We start from the raw sequence: 24,870 nt of genomic DNA on the forward strand, positions 1-24,870 counted from the left end.
CTGCAGGTTCAACCCCCTCCTCCATTTTCCTGCCGTCAGATTTTCTTTGTCGCCATTCATCTCCTGTGTTGCCATGGCGCTGCTGAAGAGAGCGAGCGAGCGAGATGAAAAAATAAAAGGAATATTAATATAAAGAGGAGTGAACAGTGCGTCTCCACAGCCTTCAGCGTCTTTGTGGGGATGTGAGGGCCATTCATTGCGTTATCGCGGCGGAGTGTTGGAGATAGCTGCCTGCTGACGTCAGGCCGGGGACTGGCGGCCGCCGCTCAGATCAACGTGGAGGAAACATGAAGATCGGGGCGTGGAGATTTCTACCGCCAGAGCGTGAGCAGAAAGCGCCGAGGAGAAGGTGTGGATGTCCTGCATCGGCCCGCTTCCGCTCTGTGTTTAGTGTGATGTGAATCCTGAAATCGCTGTACAGCTCAGAGTTCCTCTACATTATAACGACACCACATGTGAAACGTGCCGCTGAGGTAACCGGCTCCTCTCCCAGCCCGTGTTCAGCCCGCTGCCTCCTTATGCTGGCACATCTGCATCCGTTAATGGTTTCATGAGTCTACAGCCGTGCGAGCAGCTCTGAGAGGCTGCACGGCGACGGATGGCGAGATACATCAGCACGAATCAACGTGCAGACCGACGAATACGATCTCCGTCCACGCCAGCGTTTTAGCTGCAACTGAGAACGCACATCTGGTGGCCGTTCTCGCACACTGGGCACGTGCGAGCCGGTGATCGGGAAGCAGATTGTCTACGCCGCAGTTTTCTGAAGAACGTTCTACTAGAGACGAACACAGCAGCGATGGTTTGAGCGTTAGCGTTTCCCCTTGTGCAGTGAGGCGCCAGACACCCATCACATCAACAGCACACTCACCATCCATAATACGTGGTTTCTATTTACGGACCAAACTGATGGAAAACGTCCACAAATCCGTCACATCGTGGATTTTGTTGAAGGAGCAGTCAACATTTGGGGAAATGTTCCAACGAGCTGGAGCCACGAGACGCTAAGCTAAGCACAGGAACAGCTCGCCTGGCTGGTTCCAGCCGCTAACTCCGCCTTTTATTTCCATTTCTGTCAGTGAACACACTAAACAAACAAGATTAAGTGAGCTTTAGAGCACTCAACCGTTCTCAACCGTTTTCATGTCAAGGGCCCCCAAACTGACACTAATCAGACCACTGATTGATAGAACTTTAGCTTTTAGATGTTTTATTACTCACAGTGACCAAAACAATCTCACATCCTAGCCGGTAAGTCATTGTGGTACTTGTGGATGGAATTATAGTGAAAACTAATTATTCCCCTTTCTGCTGGGGACCCCGTGGAACCCCTCAAGGACCCCGGACCCCACTGCTTTAGAGGACAGAGCCAGGCTAGCTGTCTCCTAAGCTAGACTAGAACCACATCTTAACCTCAGCTAGGATCTACGGCCATGACGTCAGAACCAGCGGAACATTTAGGATCTACTGCCATGACGTCAGAACCAGCAGAACATTTAGGATCTACGGCCATGAAGTCAGAACCGGCAGAACATTTAGGATCTACGGCCATGAGGTCAGAACCAGCGGAACATTTAGGATCTACGGCAATGAAGTCAGAACCGGCAGAACATTTAGGATCTACGGCCATGAGGTCAGAACCAGCGGAACATTTAGGATCTACAACCATGAGGTCAGAACCAGCAGAACATTTAGGATCTACAACCATGAGGTCAGAACCAGCAGAACATTTAGGATCTACGACCATGAGGTCAGAACCAGCAGGACATTTAGGATCTACAACCATGAGGTCAGAACAAGCAGAACATTTAGGATCTACGACCATGAGGTCAGAACCAGCAGAACATTTAGGATCTACGGGCTTGACGTTAGAACCAGCGGAACATTTAGGATCTACGACCATGAGGTCAGAACCAGCAGAACATTTAGGATCTACGGGCTTGACGTTAGAACCAGCGGAACATTTAGGATCTACGGCCTTGAGGTCAGAACCAGCAGAACATTTAGGATCTACGGCCTTGACGTCAGAACATTTAGGACCTACTGCCATGAAGTCAGAACCAGCGGAACATTTAGGATCTACGACCATGACGTCAGAACATTTAGGACCTACTGCCATGAAGTCAGAACCAGCAGAACATTTAGGATCTACGGCCTTGAGGTCAGAACCAGCAGAACATTTAGGATCTACTGCCATGACGTCAGAACCAGCAGAACATTTAGGATCTACGACCATGAGGTCAGAACCAGCAGAACATTTAGGATCTACGACCATGAGGTCAGAACCAGCAGAACATTTAGGGTCTACTGCCATGACGTCAGAACCAGCAGAACATTTAGGATCTACGACCATGAGGTCAGAACCAGCAGAACATTTAGGACCCACAGCCATGAAGTCAGAACCAGCAGAACATTTAGGATCGACGACCATGACGTCAGAACATTTAGGACCTACTGCCATGAAGTCAGAACCAGCGGAACATTTAGGACCTACAGCCATGACGTCAGAACCAGCAGAACATTTAGGACCTACTACCATGAAGTCAGAACCAGCAGAACATTTAGGATCGACGACCATGACGTCAGAACATTTAGGACCTACAGCCATGACGTCAGAACCAGCAGAACATTTAGGACCTACTGCCATGAAGTCAGAACCAGCAGAACATTTAGGATCTACGACCATGACGTCAGAACATTTAGGACCTACAGCCATGACGTCAGAACCAGCAGAACATTTAGGATCTACTGCCATGAAGTCAGAACCAGCGGAACATTTAGGACCAACATTCAGAACTTTTGGATGTGAAAGTCGTGGATGAAAAGGCAGATTCATTTTTCTCTGTTTAAAAACGGATGAAGATGTGATGGGATGATCTCAATACCAGAGCGGAGTGGGGGGGCGGGGTTTACCTGGATCGGGGGGTAGGGGTTGGAGGAGCAGGAGGGGAGGGGGCTGTCCTCGCCGTGGGGATAGAGAGTGGAGGGCGTAGGGGAGGGGAGCTCCGGGAGGTGCTGTCCTAACACAGAAGAGCCGTCAAAGATGCACTCCAGAGACGCTACCTACAGGATACAGGAGGGGAGGAAAGACGGAGTCTCGCAGAGGTCAAAATACAGCAAAGGCAAAGAGGAGAGAGACAGTTCGTCCTTACGGAGGTCAGACAGACAGAGAAGGTGAGAGTGAGCGAGCAGAAAGGGGTTGGGAGGGTTTCCTTAAATGTTTTGTTGACTAGAGGCTCTGAAACTAGTTGCTTCCTGTCTGTAGAGTGAGAACAAAGACGATTGGATAAATTCTTGGCCTATATTTCAGGACAAGTTGTCCGACTCCACCGTGAAGGAAACCTGACGTTCAGTCAGTGAGGCTGTTGTTGACTCTAAACTGAGCACGGCAGACTAAATGTAAAGCAAAGATCTTTACAGGGAATGATATAGTTTCCCTGGATGGCATCGCCCTGGCCTCCAGCACCACCGTGAGGAATCTTGGAGTTATCTTTGATCAGGACATGTCGTTTAAGTCTCACATTAAGCAAATTTCAAGGACCCTGATTGCGAAAATCAGGAACATCCTGTCTAAAAATGATGCAGAAAAACTAGTCCATGCATTTGTTACTTCTAGACTGGATTACTGCAATTCCTTATTATCAGGCTGATCGAAAAAGTCCGTTAAGACTCTTCAGCTGATCCAGAATGCTGCAGCACCTGTTCTGACAGGAACCAGGAAAAGAGATCACATTTCTCCTGTTTTAGCTTCTTTGCATTGGCTTCCAGTAAAATCCAGAATAGAATTTAAAATCATTCTTCTTACCTACAAAGCTCTTAATGGTCAGGCACCATCTTATCTTAAAGAGCTCATAGTACCTTACTACCCCACCAGAGCACTGCGCTCCCAGAATGCAGGGTTACTTGTGGTTCCTAGAGTCTCCAAAAGTAGACTAGGAGCCAGAGCGTTCAGCTATCAAGCTCCTCTCCTGTGGAACCAGGTTCCAGTTTGGGTTCAGGAGGCAGACACCATCTCCACATTTAAGAGTAGGCTTAAGACTTTCCTCTTTGATAAAGCTTATAGTTAGGGCTGGCTCAGGTGAGTCCTGAACCATCCCTTAGTTATGCTGCTATAGGCCTAGGCTGCCGGGGGATTTCCCATGATGCACTGAGCTCCTCTCTCCTCTACTTTCTCCCCTCTGTATGCAACCTCATCCCATTATTGCATGTTACTAACACAACTTCTCCCCTTTCTGGTAGTCTTGTGCTTTCTCGTCCCTCTCCTCTCTCCTCCTATCACTTCCTGCAGGTGTTTCTGGCTCTGGAGCTGTGGAGTCTGGATCTGTGGTTGCGGGTCACCTGCTGCCCCCGTGTTCCTGCTCGACACCCTCTGCTGCAACAACTATTGTTACTAGTCCTCTTGTTGTTATTGTTATTATAATCATTAACATTACTATAAATATCTGTACCATTTTTTATTTAGTCTATAGCAACATCACCTTTACGGTCTGTCTAGCATAGCATCAACCAACCCTACAATAAATAGATTAACAGGCTGACTTTAAGGATCAGTCTGGAGTTCTACTGTGTTTTTCTAACAGATCATAAACCTGAATCTAATCTGTAAAGGGACAGAAAGGCAGAGACAGAAATCAGAGGTCATATGAAGGCAGACAGTTGAGGCCAAGAGAGGATGAAGACGCGACAGACGGGGGACGGCTTGGTGGGATATAACACAGACAGACCAGCTCACGATGCGATCAGGGTCCTGGAGAGCTACTGAGGCTGTTATTGGGCGGCTGCTCCCTCTGACCCCTCCCACCGATCAGCACCTTTCAAATGAGCCTCCAGCTGATTGACAGGTGGAGCAGGTTCTGGTGGTTAAGTATGTGTTGTGGTCAGGGTTAAACAAATTGGGAAAATCTTTTACGACACAATGCTAGTGTGTCCCCGTGTTCGCTGGTTCATACACTAACGGCAATCAAAGAATTATTTATTTTACCCAATTAAGGCACGAAACCTTCCTGGTTGATTACTCACATTAAGACGATGTTTGTATTACAGGTTTTCTGTAGTTTCTAAATATGCAAATGAGGCAGAATCTAATAAAATATGTGCTAATTTGCATCTATTTCAGGAACTGAACTCTGGATTAAATCAGGTTCAAACTTATTGTTTTATTTTGTTGACTCAAAGGTTTCTACAGAGAGGATTTTAGATCTCTCTTTTTATTATTTCATAAATCAGAAGATACTTGACGACAGGCATAAAAAAAAAAAAAACACATTCAACCTGTATGTGAGTAAAATGTTCTATAATTCAGGCTGTGAATAATATATTAACAAACCCCTCGGTGAAAACCTTCAGAGCGTAGTCAGGAATAAAAACAAAAAGTCTGGCTCAGAGGATGAGGAAAAACTGCCTGTAAAGATGTGTTAGGAAAAACTTCAAACATTTATTGACAAATATCTTTCATTTAGTATCATTTTCTTTCCACTAGTCTGACTTAAAATAAATAAAATTTAAAACAAATGATTGTGTCTAAATCTAATGTGACAGTCTGAGATGTCTGTTTTATTATTATTGTTTCATTAAGTAAATTAAAACAGGAGCACTGTGCTGTAATTTACCAGACGTTACTCATTAAGACACCAGATCAGTGGCGTCCGCTCCTGGTTTTGATCATTAACCTGATTTCAGACGCTGTGACGTCCCCTTCAGGTGTCGGTGTGTTTAAACGCCACACGGTGGCAGGAGAGCTCCACAGAGCGGCCTGAACACATCACTCCTGTTTATCTGAAGTTAATCCGATCTCATGGACTCTGTTACCGTGACCACAGCGGCGTGAAAATGTTTAAGCCCCTGTGAAAGATCAGACGCCACAGAGCAGCTGAAACTGACGGATCTTATGATATTATATCCTATACCGTTACATCAGAGGGCCACTCATTCATTTTCACTCGTTTTGACATTTTGTTTTACAACTTTTAACTTAATTTCTTTTGTTTAGTTTTCTTGTAAACAAACAAAAGTCTTGTTTACATTCAGTGTTAGAATAAAACACAGTGAGGTTTCCTTCCTCATAAAACCCTGCAGTGTTTCCATCCAGCCAACAGCCTTCTTGTTCTTCTGCCTTGGTTGGTGCGTTGCAGCGCCTCACGCCGCCTCACCTCCACCTGTAGATCTGTGGAGTAGCGTGACCGCAGGTAAACTACTACAGGTGTGCAGCTCTGTTTTTACTGTCTCATTTTAATCCTATTTGTAAATTGTTATGTTGTCCAACATAAATAAAGTTATCAAAGTTATTAATATAACATCATCATCTTGTCAGTTTGTTTTGATAATCAATTATTTTTCAACTGATTTAATACATTTCTAGCTGTTGAATGTCAAATTTAAGGACAGAAACAGATTTAGTCTCCAGCATGGGAAACTTTAAATGACTAGATCCTACATTTCCCATAATGCAGCTGGACTGTTCAAGTCTTTAACTCTACGCCTCCGGTCTGTGCGGACGTGTTCACAGGCTGAGGACGACGAACCAGGACCACTTTAGCTGACATCCCAAACTCTGATGGATGCAAAGACTAGTCAACTAATCGCCAACTATTTTCATCATCAAAAAAAGATTTTTGATTCCAGCTTCTTAAATGTGAATATTTTCTGGTTTCTTTGCTCCTCTGTTCCAGGAAACTGAATATTCTTTGGGTTTGGGACAAAAACAAGACGTTTAGGAAGCACTGATCGACATTTAACGGACCGGACAACTAATCGATTAATAAAATTACCACCACATTAATCGATGAAAGTTGCCTCGATGGATCCACATGAATATGACACAAACGGCTGACGCATGAACAGGAAGTCAGATTCTCCAGGAAGTCTGGTTCTGTTCTGTTTTTTATTAAAACAGGCTAGAACACTCTCAGCCGGGGGTTGCAGGACCAGGTCCTGGCTGACCGGGGCCATAAGAAACGTCTGATCCAACACCGTGAGGGACGGCCCCTAATGTGGCCCCTTCAGTCACTGAGTGGCTCATAAAGCTGGATGGACCAGGGATCTTCTTCTACTCTAAAACACAACTCTTCTCTTCTGCTGTCCGAGCAGAACCAACAGGTCCTGACGGAGTATCAGGTCAGGTTTGTTTTTTTCCTCTTTGCTTGTGTCTACAGCTGCAACGACTGGCTGTTAAATTAATCGTCAACAATTTTGGGGGAAAAAAAAATTGCTTTGAGTACTTTTTTAAAATGAATCTAAAATATATTGAAGTTTCACTTTTTGAATTCCATTTTGTTTAGTTACATGAAAATCAGTGCCAAGCGTTTGACAGAGTTTTTAAAATGCAGTTTTTCCTGAGGGGTGGAGCTACAGGAAAAGTCTAAAATCACTCGACTTTTTAGCTGATAAAAAAAAGTTTCTTTACGTAAAAATGCTGGAACAGATTAAGAAAGTGCCACAACATTTCAGTCTTCCGGTGAGTCGCAGGTTCATGAAGCGAGCTCACCTGGACTCCCCGGAGGAGACCGGTCTTAACCTGCTGGGGGGGGGGGGGTCCAACAGACACCTGACTGGAGGAATTTGACTGGTGGTGCGTTTGTGTTTGTTTGACATCATGACAGCAGACAGGTGGGAGCTTCACAGCAGCTTCAAGGTTTTAATGAACCACATGGAGGCAACGCAGACAAGCAACCACCCTCATCCACCCTGTGTGTGTGTGTGTGTGTGTGTGTGTGTGTGTGTGTGTGTGTGTGTGTGTGTGTGTGTGTGTGTGTGTGTGTGTGTGTGTGTCAGGACTGATTCACTGTCAGTTGAAATCCATGACGACTGATGAAACTGTTTTTATTCTCATCGGGATAAAATGAGTTTATGAAGGAAAAGGTTTTGGAAATGTGACTTTAAAAGACAGTGACTCAGACCTGGTCTGTGAGAGCGTGTGGTGACTGACAGATGGACAGAAATATATATTTATTGATAAATAATAAACATATATGAACAGAGAGAATATAGAACAAAGAGAACAGATAAAGAGGTTTTGACTTTACTGGCCCTGGAGGACTTGAAGGTTTATTATTTAAGATATCAATTTGTGATTATTGGAAGTTTTGACACCATATAATAATAATAAGAGTTGTTACAGATGCAGGTATCAGAAGCTGAAAGCTAAAATTCCTCAAATTGTCGAGGGAGTCTGGCAACTTCCAGCTTTGTTAACGTTTATCCTCTTAGTGTCGGGAGCAGACTGAACACCGCAGATCTGATTTTGACTAGACTGGGGGGATGATGCAGTTTTAAATGACGTCATAGATGATTTTGAAGACGCTGAAACTGGGTTTGTTCAGGTGCTCCTCATCACTTCCTAGTAGACTCAACCATTGAGGGACATGATGTAGTTCAGCCTGCATTTATTAAGATACTACATTAGTCGAATACTCGACACCACTCAGTGATATGGAAACATGATCTAGCTTTTTATTTTAAGATCACATTAATCCATTTAAATGTTGAGCTCCAGCTGAGTGCATTTACCAGCAGATATTATCACCATCTGGCAAAATTAACTTTTCGTCGCCTACAGCTCGTTAAGCTGATAATTAGAAACTCAAGTTCTTTGTCTTTTAAAGAGGTGATATTCTGCTTTTTGGATTTTTACCTCTCCTTTAAGAAAAAAACACAACCTTTATTGAGTTATTTCCCTTGTTTGTGCATGTAACAGGTTTGCAAAGTGGAAAAGGGAGTTCCCATCTCCCACAGACAACTCTCTGCTCTGAGCTGCCTAAAAACTGCTCGTTTGTAGTCCAGAGCATGTGCAACTCCCACCAAAGATCATTTAGAGACAAGATGCATCACTCCATAGCTAAAACGAAGCCTTCAACACAGGGTGGAAAGAGGAGCTGCAGCAGCAATGTGCAGTATGACAAAATATATAAGCATGTAAACCTGTTCTGGTACAACCTCTAAATAAGATTATTGAGCAGAATACCACCTCTTTAAAGGGAAAGATTTTCCAGCCCGTTCTCATTGCAGGGCGTCAAATAAGGACGCTTTCTCAGACTTTCACAATAAAACATGTTGGATAACTTTGCAGGTTGGTCAGGTTTAGATTTTGATTAAAAAAAATAAACGTTTCTGATCCAAGTTGAGACTTTTGAGACACACTAACTAACAGCCAGGTCGCGTGATACTGAGGACTGCAAATGATGAACCGTTTGGGCCTTTAAAGAACGTGTTTACGACGCGTTGAGTCCTTAAATAAAAAGACTTTGGCTTCTGACGCCAGTAAAGTCGCTCACTACAGACAGAGAGAGAGGAACAGACAGCAGACCGTCTCCTACCTTCATGGGTGAGATGTGAGCGTGGGTGACGTATCCGTGCACATTTTCGATCTGGGAAAGGTTTTTCTCTGCTACCTGGACCAGCTCCGCCGCCCCTGCCTCCTCCGTCAGCTGTGGGGAGCTCTGGTCCTGGGGGGACGAGTCCTCATCGTGGTGCCTGTACTTCTGAAACAGGAAACACAAGAACACGGTTCAGCACGGGAGTTTTAGTTTTAGTCTGCGCTAAATGAAGATATTATACAGATATATTTACACAAAAACATCAGATCACAGAGGACCCATGTCTTTCTGTACAAGGTGAAGGGATTGTTGGTTCACACCACAATCACCCAGCAGCCAGGATCCTCCAGACGACGAGTATTTTACAATCATGGCTGCAACATAATAATTAGACGCGTCTCTAAAACAAAGGTTCGGTTCACGCAAAACGAAACATACACGTGTCAGAAGTGTAAAAAACACCTCAAACTGCAATGACACATTTATGATCTTTGGTTTTCTATTCCCCAAAAAAGGGTGCGGCCATCGAGCAGTGCCGAGGCCCCTGGGTAATGTAGTATTGAGAGAAGCCAGAAATAGTTTAAACTGGTGTTCAGAATCTAAATATTTGATGGTTACATCCTCCAGGAGAGAGCTGTGTGCGCTCAGTCGGCAACAGCGAAGTGCCGTGGCATGAAAATCAACGTTTATCACGCCTGCACGTCTTTTATTTATTTTCAGAGGGAGACTTTATACACAAAGGTTTATTCTGTGAAATAAGTTATCGTTTTCATTCCTTTAAGGGCCATTGTTACTGCTAATAATAACTTTCTTTCTCTTCTTTTTAAACGTTGAAATGTAGATTGTAACAGGCTGTATATTAACTTACTGGGAGAAAACTGGTAGTTCTATGTAAAGTCAGACGTTGAGCATCCTTGTTTCACTGCGAAGCTTCAACTGTGAGATTGACAGTCGAATCAGGCTCCGCCCATCGAAGCATCGAATCTTTGACTATTCGGGGTCAGCTCTAAGTGATTTTTGAAGTGATCCTCTGTTTGGCATCAAGTGTTTGTCCATAAAGAAAAGTTGAACTGCACAATTAACCATCTGGTTTTTTCAATTTTCAGTCAGGAGCAAATATTTAAACTTTAAACTTGAAAGAAAATGTTTTTTTATCATGATAACATCGCAGTTGAAGAAACCTGATGGTTAAATTGTGGTTTAAACTTTTCTTTATGGACAGAACAAAATCTTTTTCAACTAATATGCACGAGTAAAATTAAGTAAAAGCTGTTTGTCTTGTTTGTTTCCTCAACAAAATAACCATCTTAATTAAGTTCTAATTCGTGTCAAGTGAATAATAGAAAACATTTATTGAATATTTATAGAACATGTGTTATATTCTTATTGGAAAAAAAAAAAAATAATCAAATTGCGATAATTAGTTATCGTTTTATTGTCCAGCCCTGTAACAATCTCATACCGTTGCGCACCTGGTGTTCAGTAACGTGGAGGAGATGGTCTAAAAAAGAAGATCTGAGAGGGAAACAGACCGGATTAAAAGAAGTGGACGTACTATGATGTCACCGGTTGGTTTGTGGACTCGAGTTTGGCATTTTGGCCGCTGCCATGTCGATTTTTGGCAACCGGGCACTGGACGTGACCATATTTGGATGAAATGGTGGTCGCTATGGTAGAGACTTGTCAATCAGCTTGTAGCCCCGCCCTAAAGCCTGCCCTGCTTCCTGGTCTCTGTTCCTCTAAATGGGACCATAATTTTCTAAATGAACATCATGCTGTGTTGAAGAAGACTTGAAACTAGAGACTGAGACCAGAAACTCATCAGGAAAGAGTTTACTGAGGGAATAAATCAGCTGACAAGTAGAAACATTTTCTCACAGACTTCTATACAATCACACTTCTTTCTACAGCCGCCAGAGAGGACGCAGGTTTACGGCGCCCCCCCGCTGGCCGGCAGAGAGGACGCAGGTTTAAGGCGCCCCCCCGCTGGCCGGCAGAGAGCACGCAGGTTTAAGGCGCCCCCCCGCTGGCCGGCAGAGAGCACGCAGGTTTAAGGCGCCCCCCCGCTGGCCGCCAGAGAGGACGCAGGTTTACGGCGCCCCCTGCTGGCCGCCAGAGAGGACGCAGGTTTAAGTTGTTGCCGCTAAAACTCACGGTCAGAAGCACCAACATCAGACCCGAGCTGTGATAATCATCCTTTAGGAGGGACTGAAAACAAAAGCAGAGCACAGACGTGGGCCGAGGCGACGCTGACATTTTCCTCTTCACGCCGTCTCTGTGGATCCACAGACATCCTGATGAGTCAGAGTCTTACTCATCTGTTGTCCGGCTTTAAACAGGAGGGAGGTTCATGTTGACAGGCAACGACTCGGCCGTCCTGAACTCTGCCGTTACATAACAGGACCCAGACTGTCCACCTCTGAACGCCGCCTCACTGGACAGGTGTTAACTATTCGTCGGGGCTATTTATAGATGAACATCCACTGCAGGTAGTGAACCGTCTGTTTCAGTTTGTCTCCCGCTGATTCCTTTTTGTTCACTTATTTTTTGTCACATCTTGGAAAAATGAACAATTGAACTTTATTCAGCGACCTACAACTCCATTTACTCACTTTTATCCAAAGTAACTTAACATGTGAGGAACAAAATACAAGCTTCAATACCGTAGAGATCCACGACAACAGGTGCAGCAATAAATACTACTAAGAGCTTTTAGCGCATACGACATCAATAGTATGAAGTAGAGCTTTTTTTTTTTTTTTTTTTTTTTTTAAATCGAATTACAATTTGATTTGCGGTTTGTTTTGTTTTTTAATCGAAGTTTTGCTAAAGTTCAATATTTATGGTCTACCTGTCTGTCTATTTTTGACGGAAGTCGTGTCAAGCAGCACAGAGCAGGTGAACCGGGCAGGAACGGCATGGAAAATCCGAGTAAAATAAAAATCAAAATAAAACACCCTTTGCAGACTCCCGATCGTAGATCAACAATAAACACAGTTAAAACAAAAAAAGAAAAATGGTATGGCAGAAGCACAAAAATCAAGGACAACCGAACAAATAAGCAAAATCTGAACAAGTCAGCAAAATCAGACTGACAAAACGCTCTTATTCTGAAATGCTCCGTGTGGATACGTAACGTTAGCCTGCAGCGAGCGGAACAAAGAGCTGCTAGCTGTAGCTGAAGCAGGCTGAACGCTCCGCTGCTGAAACACTGCGGCGAGAGTTGTCAGACTGGGAATACTGTATGATCACATTCAACTACTCGCGACACGCCGATCAATATCTGGGACAAATCCCCCATTATCTGTGCATTTCTACAGGAAACACGTAAATAGAAAACATCCCTTTGTTCTTAAAGTAATCCCTGTGTGTAATCCTCATTTTTACAAAGTGTACCTGTACTGTAACGGAATACAGTTATATTTTTGTATCCTGATTATGTAACGCAGTTACATGTAATCCGTTACTTCCCAACCCCGGTCCTTCGTCACATCATCACTTAACGCGTCGACCTGTGAATTATGCATCACAAGTGAAAACGGCGCTCCACGTGCTGTTGAATCGAAACCACAAAAAAGTTTCATATACACTGAACCACAGAGCCAGAAGATGCTCCACTCTCGAGTGCGCTGCTGCCTCGTCAGCGAGCGTCAGAATTTCTTCTTCACGGGTTCAAACACGTATTAAAAAGCCTAAATAATCATCTGAGTGTGAGCTGTTGTAAAGGCCAGACACTGCAGCTAAAAAGATTTAATACATATCACCATGAAACCTTCCTAGTCCTTTTGGCATCACAGGTTTTATGACATTTTAAGTTAAAATTTGCAAATGAGGCAGTATCTCATGAAATATGCACTGAAGTGAAATCTGAACACTGGATTAGGTCAGGTTCAAAACTGTTTTGAAAATTGACATATTAGATTTAAACCTTTTTTTATAGAGGGAATTTTGGACAAAAAAAAAAAGCATTAAAAAGCAGTTTTTGCCATGTTTTTTGGGAATAAAATGTTCTATAATTCAGGCTATGAATTATATATGAACAAACCCCTCTGTACAAACCTGCAGAATAAAGTCAGGAATGAAACTGGAAAAGTTTGGTGTCTAAAAGCTGCTGAAGTTTAGATTTCAGGCTCAGAGGACGAGAAAAAAAACGACCTTTAAAACATAAATATTGTAAAATTCAACACGTTTTCTTAAAAATCAATATGTGCCGAGCAGATATCTAATCATATCCTTTACAAGATCACAGAAGATCTAAAACGCATTACACTGATACCTGAGTTACAGTCTCACAGGCAGAAAGCACGCCACGTGACGCATCTAAACCAATAGATGGAGACATAAAACTTTATTGAAATTGCGTTGTTGCAGCTGCAACATTGACACATAATTTACAGACCAGACGTATTTACACAAACTAACATATAATGTACAAAATGTCCTTTTTAAAAAAATGTATATAAAAATATCAGGTGAGAAATCGACACTGGGAAATCAGATTTCACGCCTCCGTACTTTCACGATGTTGTTGGTACAGAGGAAATGACCATATTAGGGTGCAGGAGAGAGAGAGAGAGAGAGAGAGCGCTTTCCAGCAGGAGGACATGCAGCATTTCAAAGCTAACCTCTTAAATCTATAGACGCACAGAGACAAACTGCTGAACTACTAAATGTGAAGTTTTTCTTTCCACACGGCCGAAAGAAGCAAAACTGCCCAAAATCTCTGAACTGAGCCGTGCAAGATGAAACGTGTGGAGCCTTAACAGCTGATCACACCGTTCAGCAGTGAAAGCGGCCGAGTGTGAAAAGGCAGGCGGGCGCTCGTTGAAGAGAAATCACACGTTTCACTTTAACACCTTCTGAGGGGCTCCGGAGCCGACTCCTGATCTGACAACTTTAAGAATTAAAATCAGAACTGAATCGAGGTTCAAAGAGAAGAAAGAGGCCAACAGCAGAACGGCTTTAAGTTTTGTAGCTGTTTCATCACTAAATACACTTGAGGAGAGAAATCAGCTGTGTAGAACTTGGATATTGGCAGTTTTACAAAAGTTGGTGGCGAATCGAAAATGTTCTCAAACGTTTTCGGGGGTTCAGAAGCTTCAAAAGCGCCCGCGGGGGTTAGCGGCGGCAGCCGGCCGGCCCTGGTCCCAGTTACTCAGACCACTGCAGCAGCAACAACAGACGAAAGGCAGTGTTCCTATACGTTCATTTATTTGTGACGGCCCGCCACAACATCAACACTGACCGCCACAAACTGATTCTTTTACTTGGCCCATTTAAAATCTAATTTGATTGCAGATCAGCGTGTCTCTCTCTCTCTCTCATGAACACCGCAGCACAAATCTGTCCGACAACGCTGCCAACGTCGGAGACCCAGCTTTAAAAAAGTTATTTGTAAAGGTACATTAAGGAACATCAATCAGTGAGTTACAGGAGGAGCCCACTCCGTCTTGTCTTCTTCCCTGGTTTCCCCCTGGCGCTGATACTGGTGTTCATTCTGAAGAGTAAACCTCGTTCACTTAATGGGAACGTTCACCAGTCGGGCTGCGTGTTGGAGATCAGTAAGTCACTTAAAAGATATCCAACTAGTTAAATGGTTTAATTAGGGTTAGGGGGTGACAAAAATAATCTAGATTAGTCGACTACTCGAATAAATTAGCAGATTAGTTGCTGCTCTGGTGGAAACGTCCTGCAGTTCAGTCGGGAGCGCAAAAAGTTCGGAAGCAATGAACAGAAAGGGTTTAATTATTTTTCTCAGTACCCGACCCTATTTAATCACACACACCAGTCTGCGTCTTTGAACCGGACAGTTTAAGATCCTCTTTGTGTGAAACTCCTCAGATCTTCCATTTTGCAGTGCTCGATCTGGGCCGCTGATTCACCATGAAGACTCCGCCTGCAACGACTTCCTGGCTTTCCTGCGGGCCGCCGCAGTCTCTGTAACTAATGGGAAACACTGATCTGACACACTGCAGCATCTTTATTTTTTCAGGAGCTTCCTGATCCAAACACAGACGGTCCTGAGCATGAATTATTGATTCGACATGAATAAACGTTTTATGGAGCGAAGCTGATGTGAGATCAGCTGTAGAGACGACGTCCCAACTCTGTTCAACTACAGAAACACCGGTGCTGTTACAGAGTGACGCTTCTTTATCCTCATAAACAATCTTAAAACGACACAGCTGAACGCGGTCTCTACGCACCAGACTCTGCTTTGGGTTGAGGCCTTCGCCGTTTAGTCCAGGTGCGTACAGCGAGCTTCAATCAGCCGGGTCTGTAGTTCTACTCAGTGTCAACATGTGGACCGACAGGTACCTCGCTCTGCTGACGGGAGCTGTAGCCGAATCTGATCACATGCTGTCAATCATTCCTCTGGAGGGTGTCTGAGTCATGTTCCTGCTCAACCTTTTCACATGTCTGTCTTTAACTGAAGCTACTTTTACCCAGAAATACCAGCGCTTCAGAGGAATGATTGACACCGGTGAAAAGATCTTCGAGAGCTCCACAGCAGCTACTTGCTGCCTCAACTGCTGTTTCCAAAGCCAAGAATGAACCCTGAAGCTCAACTTTCAGACAACTAGGCAAACTGATGAAGCCCATGTGATACAGCTGAAAGATTCTGGTTCAAGGACTCTTGCCCCACTTTGATGGGGCTGAATAGACGGGTTTTCCCTCGCGCAGACTACGCCGACGGCCGTGCCGTTCACACTACACAACTCGCCGTGTTGTGACGGGAGTCTTGAAGTCGTTGTGACCGATCGGTGACAGCGGCTGTGTCACCCGACGCTGGTCTCCAAACCAGGTTTAGTCAAGAAAACACATGAAATGTGAAACAGGAAATGATGCGACCTACACAGGAAACAGCTGTTGTTTGTCATTATAAAAGGCAGCGATTATAAAGACAAAGAATCTGGGTGAAAGAATGGATCAGCACACGCAGGTAGCAGCGATCGTCTGAGCTACAGAGAGCTGGAGGTGAATAAAAGTGTTTTGCAGTGAAAAAGTAGCTGCCTGCTCTCATTGGCTGGATTTGTGCGACCAGCAAAAAGCTTTCAACCGCGAACAATTTTGCACCTGCTAAAGCAGCGACGTGAAACTTGGCCTGTAGCAAGAAACTCATGGCAGGATGTGAACCCTGTGTTCAGCAACGTTGTGTGTTTGGTAAAAGCACTGAATACTTCTCTTATAAATGCATGTGCAAACGGTAACCTTAGTTCAAAAGTAGTAATTTGCCCAACACTGCAGAGGGATATGCCGTCTAAACCGATGTGCGGCGAAGACGGAGCGCTGCTTGCTGCCCCCTGGTTGCGCGCGCATCTCCGTGATGACAGAAACCCGTCTGTGTTCAGATGTAAAGTGTTTCTACTCCTGACCTGCAGTAATTATCCAGGATGACGATCCTGCTTTAATCACTGATTTAATTACCGGGGGATTACAGGCGTGTCAGAGGCCACAGATTAAAACGAGGAGGCGGCAGATTATACTGCAGGAGCCGCGCTGACCTCCAACCGGCGGCGCCTGAAGTGTCGACTGCATCGTGTTAACGAGGCGTAGTACTGGACGATAATCTGGTCCATTACAGAGTCTCGCTATAATCACGTAGTGCACTGGTGGTAACGTCCAGATCCTACCACACCCTGACATCTTAAACCCGTCCCTGTCACAACGTAACAACCATCAACACAAGTTCAACTAATCTCTGCAAATCCAGCGCAACTTTCCTGCAAATCTGACCTCTCATCTCCGTTTCTGCAAAACACTGTCACAACAACAGCAAGGGGCCGTGAAGACCAGGATCCAGGTGATCTTTACCAAAGCGGGGAAACAGTTCTGCAGAACGTGCAGTACTGTGGTCAAACATAAAGGAAATCGTCTCCTGACAAACACTTTGAGAGGCAATGTCAGCAACGCAAGGAGGACGTCAGACGAGACACTGAGACACAGGCTGCTGCAGGGAAGAACCAAGGCCAGCTGGTTTAAATATGCAGGGTTACAGTTGTCACAAGCCAGCTCTTAGCCCGTGACAAAAAGGGATCAGACAACAGGTTTGCAAGCCAATGGTATGATTTATTATAAAAGTAACAGAAGGATCAAATGATCACCAATAATATGTAGTGTGGCAAAGTTGTGTCAGCAGTGAATGAATGAGTGAGATATATATGTATGTTGTCAGAATTAACCAAAGAAGAAACACAAGACAAACCCGGTAGGACGTCGGCCTACGAGGAGAGAGATAAAAGACTGATCAGTCCTGGTTAAATAAGCTCTGAAGGTGGAGCTGCACAGGTGATTGCCCAGCCCAATCAGCCTCCCTGCCTGCAGCCTCCTGCAGGAGAAGGAAGCCGGACGGGTCAAAACATCACATCTACCTTTGCAGTTTTCACTTATCGTCACAATTACATAGCAAAAAAAAACAAACACGTGACAAAGTCACCACAATTTATGAGAGAAGCCACCACAAATTCAGGCATTTCAGGAGCAACAATCACAGAAAAGGCCGCGAAACCCTCGAGGGACTGGAACCAACCAACCAACGCGGGTCAGCGCCTGAAACCAACCAACCAACGCGGGTCAGCGCCTGGAACCAACCAACCAACCAACGCGAGTCAGCGCCTGGAACCAACCAACCAACCAACGCGAGTCAGCGCCTGGAACCAACCAACCAACCAACGCGAGTCAGCGCCTGGAACCAACCAACCAACCAACGCGAGTCAGCGCCTGGAACCAACCAACCAACGCGGGTCAGCGCCTGAAACCAACCAACCAACGCGGGTCAGCGCCTGGAACCAACCAACGCGAGTCAGCGCTTGGAACCAACCAACCAACGCGGGTCAGCGCTTGGAACCAACCAACCAACGCGGGTCAGTGCTTGGAACCAACCAACCAACGCGGGTCAGCGCCTGGAACCAACCAACCAACGCGGGTCAGCGCTTGGAACCAACGCGGGTCAGCGCCTGGAACGAACCAACAAACGCGGGTCAGCGCCTGGAACGAACCAACCAACGCGGGTCAGCGCCTGGAACGAACCAACCAACGCGGGTCAGCGCTTGGAACCAACCAACCAACGCGGGTCAGCGCCTGGAACCAACCAACCAACGCGGGTCAGCACCTGGAACGAACCAACCAACGCAGGTCAGCGCTTGGAACCAACCAACCAACGCGGGTCAGCGCCTGGAACCAACCAACGCGGGTCAGCGCCTGTAAAGGGACGTAATACAGACAAGTTTGTTTAATAAGAAACGTGGAACCAAGGTGAAAATATCTGGGGTTGTTCAGGGAACTGTTAATGTATTTGCTGCACCCTTCAGCTGCTTTATCAAATCTTTAGGTGACATGTAGGTAAAGCTGCGTCCAGCTCCCTCTCTCTGCACAAACAGCTCTTTCTGAATGTTGCACGACCACAAAGTGGCAGATGGAGACGCATTAGGAGGCTGCAGGCGGACTGAGCCACTCGACGGAGAGAAAAAAACCCACAGACACAAAGAAGCCCACGATTACTGACTGAGAGCAGGAAGTGAGTGGAAACAGTCAGGTTAAAGGTTCAGGTCCCTCTGTGTGGTCGCAACGCCCCCGCAGGCCAAGTCCGTCTGCAGCAACAAGATAAAAGCTGCTCTCTGGCTGCTGTACCTTATTCTGGTATGTTGACATTTCAGAGGCTGATATTAACGCGTTTAAACGGATCTAAAGTCGTGCAGAAGGAGATAAAGGTTGTGATGTGGCCTGCAAACAGATCACAGGTCCTCCAGGGAGACACTGAGCCCACTCACTGTGGAGAGAAATGTGGATGTAGGAGGCAGAGGTTTCCACTGATGACGGCGTCTGCCTGAAGAGAGCCTCCTCCTCGACAGCTCTTAGAGAGACGACAGCGAGGAGGCGGCGGAGGAGGAGGGGGAGGCAGAGCGCCGACTCCTGCCTGCCAAAAGCTGCTATAAATAGGAGCACCACCACGGAGCGGATGTAGCAGGATGTTCAGGAGGAGGACGGTTTCTGGATGATTCAGGGATGCGATGAAGAGGAACACAAGGAGGAAGACGGGAAGAACAGAGCGAGGAGCAACGTCCCAAATGCAGGAGAAAATTCTTTATTACCCGATTATCTCCTTGAGTCCCTTCACATTTCAGGCACCCTGTGTAACCATAACATCGAGTGTTTGTAACTAACTGTTTCTAGAACGCCAACAATCAGATAAAATCAGAAAGCGTTCATGTTCAGTTCATCAGGTCAAACCAATATGGCTTCAATCACATTCATTACATTATGCTTTCTTAAATTGTGCTTCAAATATTAAGCGCTGGTCGACCGTTTGGTTTGTCACAGGTGGATATTTAGAGAGCCGCATTTATAACACCCTGTTTAATTTCATTGTTCCTGCAGAGTCCTATCTAATATACATCTCAGTAACGTGTTGAATGAAACGGAAACATTATACTGTTGGTATAATATATATTAATTTTATAATGTTACTATATTGATTATAACATTAGTATACCATATAGTTTAGGGCTGGGCAATAAAATAATGATAATTGTCACAATGTAATTTTCCTTAATATCAATATAATAAATGTTCAATATATTGTCAGTAAATATTTGGTTTAATTCATTTGAATCACAAACAAATTAGCCTTTAATTTTTCTATAAAAATATTTTGTTGTTGGAGGGAAAAGGACTGAAAAAAAATGTACTAATCATATTTTTTGAAAAATATTTTATCTTAATATTTTGAATGTTTTACTCAGATTTGTGAAGTGATTTACTGTTCGTCACATTCTGACCACAACGAAAAGTTTAACCACACAATGAACCATCTGGTTTCTTAAATTTAAAAAATCTGCCTTTAAAACTTTAAAGAAATAACGATTTGACATTTATCGTGATAATTATCGATATCAAATGATATGAAATGTTTTTATCGTGATAACATTTTTGGCCACATCGCCCAGCCCTACCGTTAGTATTATATTACTTCCAGTTGCAGCAGTTTCTTTTTTGTAGGTAGTAAAAATGCTCTACATGTTGGTTCAGTTAGTCTCCAAGTTGTTAAAGCTAAGTGATAACTCGTCAATAATCACAACCATTCATGCTTTTGCCGTTTCACTCGCAACGCAATATGACTTTTCCCCCAAGAGCAGGGCATGTGGCCATGAACTACACACTGTACCTTTAAAGCTCATCAATATTTGCAGATTTAAAATGGGTACAATGACACATATATGATCAACTTTATAAGGTGAAAATACTTGCTAATATGCTTTAAACACCAGATGACCCAACTGATAAAACAGCATATTTTAACATTAGGTTTGGTTGGTAGCTGAAAGGATCTGCCTCGTCTGCTGGAACTATTCATTACTAAAGTTTAACTATGATCTTATCTGGCACTAAGTACTTCAAGTAACACGTGGAGCTCCGTCCAGATCTGTCTGCGTCCAGCTGAATGTTAAGAGCAGCTCACTAAATACTTTACGGCTGCGCAGCTGATCAACTTCCGGCACAATCTATCGAGTGAAAGCCGTCGATGGCAGCTGATCAATGGGTCTTAATTTAGACCGGTTGTGATCAAACTGCCACAGAGCAGGAGTTACAGCCGAGCGGTTAATCACACGCCGTGTCCATCTGTAACCCTGAGATTTAAGAGATTCCCAATCCCTCAGATTAACAATAGAATCAATCACATGATCCATGCAGGACAGCCAGCAATAATCTGACGCCTGAGGGTTCAGAGGTCAACGCGGCGCTCCACCCTCCACCCCGGCGCTGTCCAATCAGAGCCGGAGGGGTCAGAAGGTCAACTGGGAGGTTTGTTTCATGGAGTACTTCAGAGGCTTTCTACGCCACAGTTTATAAAGATTAAAGAGGACGTTTCCTCTGGTGTTTCCTCTCACACGCCGTTACCTGCCGTGATCTCACCTGAGGCGCCGTCCAGACCACCCAATACGATCTCCGTCCACAGCAGCGTTTCTATCTAGTGGCCGTTTATGTACACTGGGCATGTGCGAATAAAGAAATGCAGAGGAAGACTGTAAGTGTTATCGGCACGGTGCAAAATATATTAATAAAAACACCAAAAACTTGGTTTCTGCTTTGCATGACTCAGAGAGCCAAACGTCATCGTTTCTGAAGTCCTCCGTTTTTGACCGGAGTTTTAAAACGTTTTCAAACTTCTCCGTTTTCGCCGTTTCAGTCTGGACGGGAGGTGCAAACGCAGCAGGTGGTCTTTGACAGCCGAACGTACGAGCAGCGTCTGTTCTTACTGAGAAACTCTCAAACCAGAAGCAGCAGCTGGGACGTTCACGCCGGAGTTCCAGCATCCTCTGATATTAGCAGGGCTGCAGCTAACGATTATTTTCTCGATTAATTAAACGGTGGAAAATGTCGATCAACGCTTCACAAATGTCTTGATTTTCCACTACTCAAAGTCACGGAGGAGCAAAGACACCAGAAAATATTCACATTTTATAGTTAATATTTTTTCCTAAGCCTTTTCTTAAAACATTATTCAAACCGATTAACCGTTATAGACCCGAGGCCCGCTAACCTTCCAGGGCAGCTGTATGAACGTCTTCCAGGAGGCAGGTAGAAACACTTCTGTCGACAGATGGAGCTGGACGGTGCAGAGACCAACTGATCAATGCATCAATTCCACAGATCAGTACAAACTATAATGTGGTAAAAATCAATATATCCGTCAGTGCACGTGTTTTGGCAGATATCTGCTCCTAAACGGCCAGGAATTTAATCAACGTGTAGAAACATTCATTAATTATTACTAATCGATCAGTTCGGTATTGGAAGGTGGAGACGGATCCACGTTGATGTTGACATTTTAAAAAGGAGAACATAGTTCAAAGGCTCTTTTCTGAGGCCAGATTCAGCCGACAGTCACACTATAGCGTTTCCTCATGACGAGATCAATCAGGTTTAACGATGCTCTCCGCTCACCACAGGTGTGTTAACTTTGACAGATCAGCGTGCTGTCTGGGCTGAGCCTCCCTCCTCTGTGTGTGTGTGGTCGTGGTCGGTCGGCGTTTCCCTGCACAGCACATGTTGACCACACATGCACGTGCCTGCCAGCCTGCCACACTCCCAACTCCACAGCCAATCGCGCCTCAGCGCTGCTGCAATCGGAGCCTCCGACTGGTCGGCTCACTGAAGCAGAGGCGACGAGCGGCTCCGGCGGCCTATCGTGTCGCGTCAGGTCAAACAGTAAACACAGCCGCTCGGTGACAGCGAGTCAACAGGGTTTCCTCCTCAGCTGTTGTCTGACAGAGACTGCAGCAGAACCTGGTTTAAATTTTCATGGATTTAGGGGTTTGAATTAAAATGTTGCTGAGTAAATATGATCCCACGCCGCTGCTGCTGTGATGGAGTGTTCAGGTTTAAGGGTGTGCATGTAAACTGAATTTAACGACTTCGCAGTTGTCAACACGCCGTTTGTGGCGATAAAAAGAGCACTGAGAATATTTTCAGGCTGCTTTTAAATGATACCCCGCTGCCTTTAAAGGGTATTTTTCCACCAGGACCTTCCGTCCTCGTGTTTTTGTGTCTATGTGACTAATTAGGACATCATTTATTTAAATTGCACCAGTGTTAAGCGAGCGCGCTGCAGTCGGCAGCAGTGAAACAGGGCTTCGTCGTAATCCTTGTGGGCAAAAGTACATCAACTGAAATTCTTGTTTTTATCGCTGACGGGCTCGGATTGTTATTCCAAGTGTCTGACAGCATTATGGAAAGGATCCCTACAGAGAGAGACCTTTTTGTAAAGAAGAAGAACAGTCACGACATCGCTCTCGTCAAAGCCACCAGACTCCATTGATAAAAACAGCAATTTTACCTCTCTTCTACTTGATCGGTTAGTTTGTGTCTTTGTGTGACTTTGGTGTTAAAACACCAAAGTCACACAAAGACACAAAAACAAAACAGAAAAACAAAACAAAGAACAACAGAGTCAAACAACAAACAAACAAACAAACAAAACGATGCAGCGGCAGACCAGCAATTCCCGTGTTCTGCAAGGTAAAATAACTGTTTTTATCAAGGGAGTCTGGTGGATTTGACAAAACGCAAAAACAAGCTCTTTAGTGGACGGACTGTTTTGCCCGTAAAGATCACATTACAGGCCTGTTTTATTCTGTCAAAATTAAAATAAGTTTTTGCCACATTTAGGAAGACGTTTGTATTCCCAGAGTACGGATATTAACTTCGTGAGTACGTGGTAATTATTCGTTTTTTTTATAAGATTACCAAAGTTGTAAAAAAACGTAATCACATAAAATTGCCAGTAAAGAAAACTGAACGATCAGCAATGATTTTTATTTGTTGGACTGTCAATTTCTCACATTTTATTGCTCACGGCATCCTGATTAGAGCTGAAACTGTTACCGGCGAGTCGGTTTACAAGTGGCTTTGGCGTGTCTCCGTGGCGAGGATTCACCGCTTCTCTTCTTGGGTCACTTCGGACTTATTGAGTATTTGTTTTCTGACATTTCAGAAACCAAACGATCGACTCGTCGGTCTGATTACTGTGAACAGACTCCAGCTTGGTTTTCTACTTTTTTTAAATTTTCTACCGGTTTCATAAACAAACCAACAAACCGGCGGTGCCCTCGCCGTGACCTCACTCGCGCCCGCCCACCCGACCCTCCTCCCAAAGCGTCGGCAGGTGCGTCGGGACGCTTCCACCCACCTTGCAGCCGAACATGAGGGAGATGGTGCTGTTGGTGCAGGCCACCTTGCAGTGGCACAGCATGGGCGAGAAGCACTCCACCTTCTTCGAGCCGGGGGACATCTTGTCGGCGCCGGGGCAGTTGGCCGACAGCCGCCTCCTCCGAGAGCGCTGCCGGCTCCTCCCTCGCCGCCCGGCTCCGGCCGCGGCTCCCCCCGCACCTCCTCCTCCGCCTCCACCTCCAGCCCCTCCACCTCCTCCTCCACTGCTGCTGCTGCTGCTCCCTGCTCTCACCATCCGCCCTCATTCCTCGCGTCGCTCCATCGCGGCGGGGAGGAAACGACTCCCAGAGCTCTTCCTTCATTCAGGGAGAACCTCCCCCCACCTCCTCTCCGCTGACCCCTCCTCCTCCTCCCTCTTCTTCTCCTGGTAGAATATATTCCTCTCCCTCTTGACCTCCTCCCAGGCGTTCGCCTCGACTCCTCTCTCCCTCGTTCTCCTCCTCTCTCTCTACACTGACAGAGTGGTGGTGATGAGAGCGAGCGAGCGAGCGCCGCTGTGTGTTTAGCGTGCGTCTCTGTGTGTGTGCTAAGCTCTCCTCTGTGGGGGTGTGATTGGTCTCTGGGGGGGAGGGGGGAGCGAGAGAGGTCGGTCACATGACTCATCGGAAACGAGGAGAACTGAACGAGAGAGAGAGAGAGAGAGCGAGAGACATAGCGAGAGGCAGAGAGAGCGAGAGAGAGAGAGAGACAGACAGAGCGAGAGAGAGAGAGAGGGGGGGGGGTGTATCCTGAGGGAAGGTAGAGTGATGTAGGACAGAGTCAGTGATGTGGAGGAGAGGAGGAGACAGAGGAGGAGGAGACAGAGAGGGGAAGACAGGAGGAGACAGAG

General features: G+C 45.3%; 2 protein-coding genes across 16 annotated transcripts in view; one reads left to right on the forward strand and one right to left on the reverse strand.

Moving 5' to 3' along the window:
• The window catches only part of LOC119902695 (disks large homolog 1-like), a 163,271-nt gene that overhangs the window by 62,512 nt on the left and 75,889 nt on the right, over positions 1-24,870 (forward strand). The gene's annotated exons all lie outside the window — the stretch shown is intronic.
• Positions 2,809-24,870, reverse strand: LOC119902697 (discs large homolog 1-like protein). 3 transcript variants are annotated; one of them, XM_038719052.1, is made up of 3 exons: positions 24,001-24,870; positions 9,312-9,476; positions 2,809-3,063 (listed from the first exon to the last, which is right to left on the reverse strand). In XM_038719052.1, the coding sequence occupies exons 1-3, from the start codon at positions 24,274-24,276 to the stop codon at positions 2,833-2,835; spliced, it is 672 nt and encodes a 223-aa protein (XP_038574980.1). In that variant the 5' UTR covers positions 24,277-24,870; the 3' UTR covers positions 2,809-2,832. The 3 variants fall into 3 exon arrangements, with proteins under 3 accessions (XP_038574980.1, XP_038574982.1, XP_038574981.1); XM_038719054.1 differs by lacking the exon at positions 2,809-3,063 and adding an exon at positions 5,415-6,163 and having other exon boundaries at positions 24,001-24,713; XM_038719053.1 differs by lacking the exon at positions 2,809-3,063 and adding an exon at positions 7,788-8,375 and having other exon boundaries at positions 24,001-24,867.

The sequence above is a fragment of the Micropterus salmoides genome, unplaced genomic scaffold, assembly GCF_014851395.1.
Source record: "Micropterus salmoides isolate LMB-PRFRI ecotype aquatic unplaced genomic scaffold, ASM1485139v1 Ms_hic_scaffold_14, whole genome shotgun sequence".
Lineage (NCBI taxonomy): Eukaryota > Metazoa > Chordata > Actinopteri > Centrarchiformes > Centrarchidae > Micropterus > Micropterus salmoides.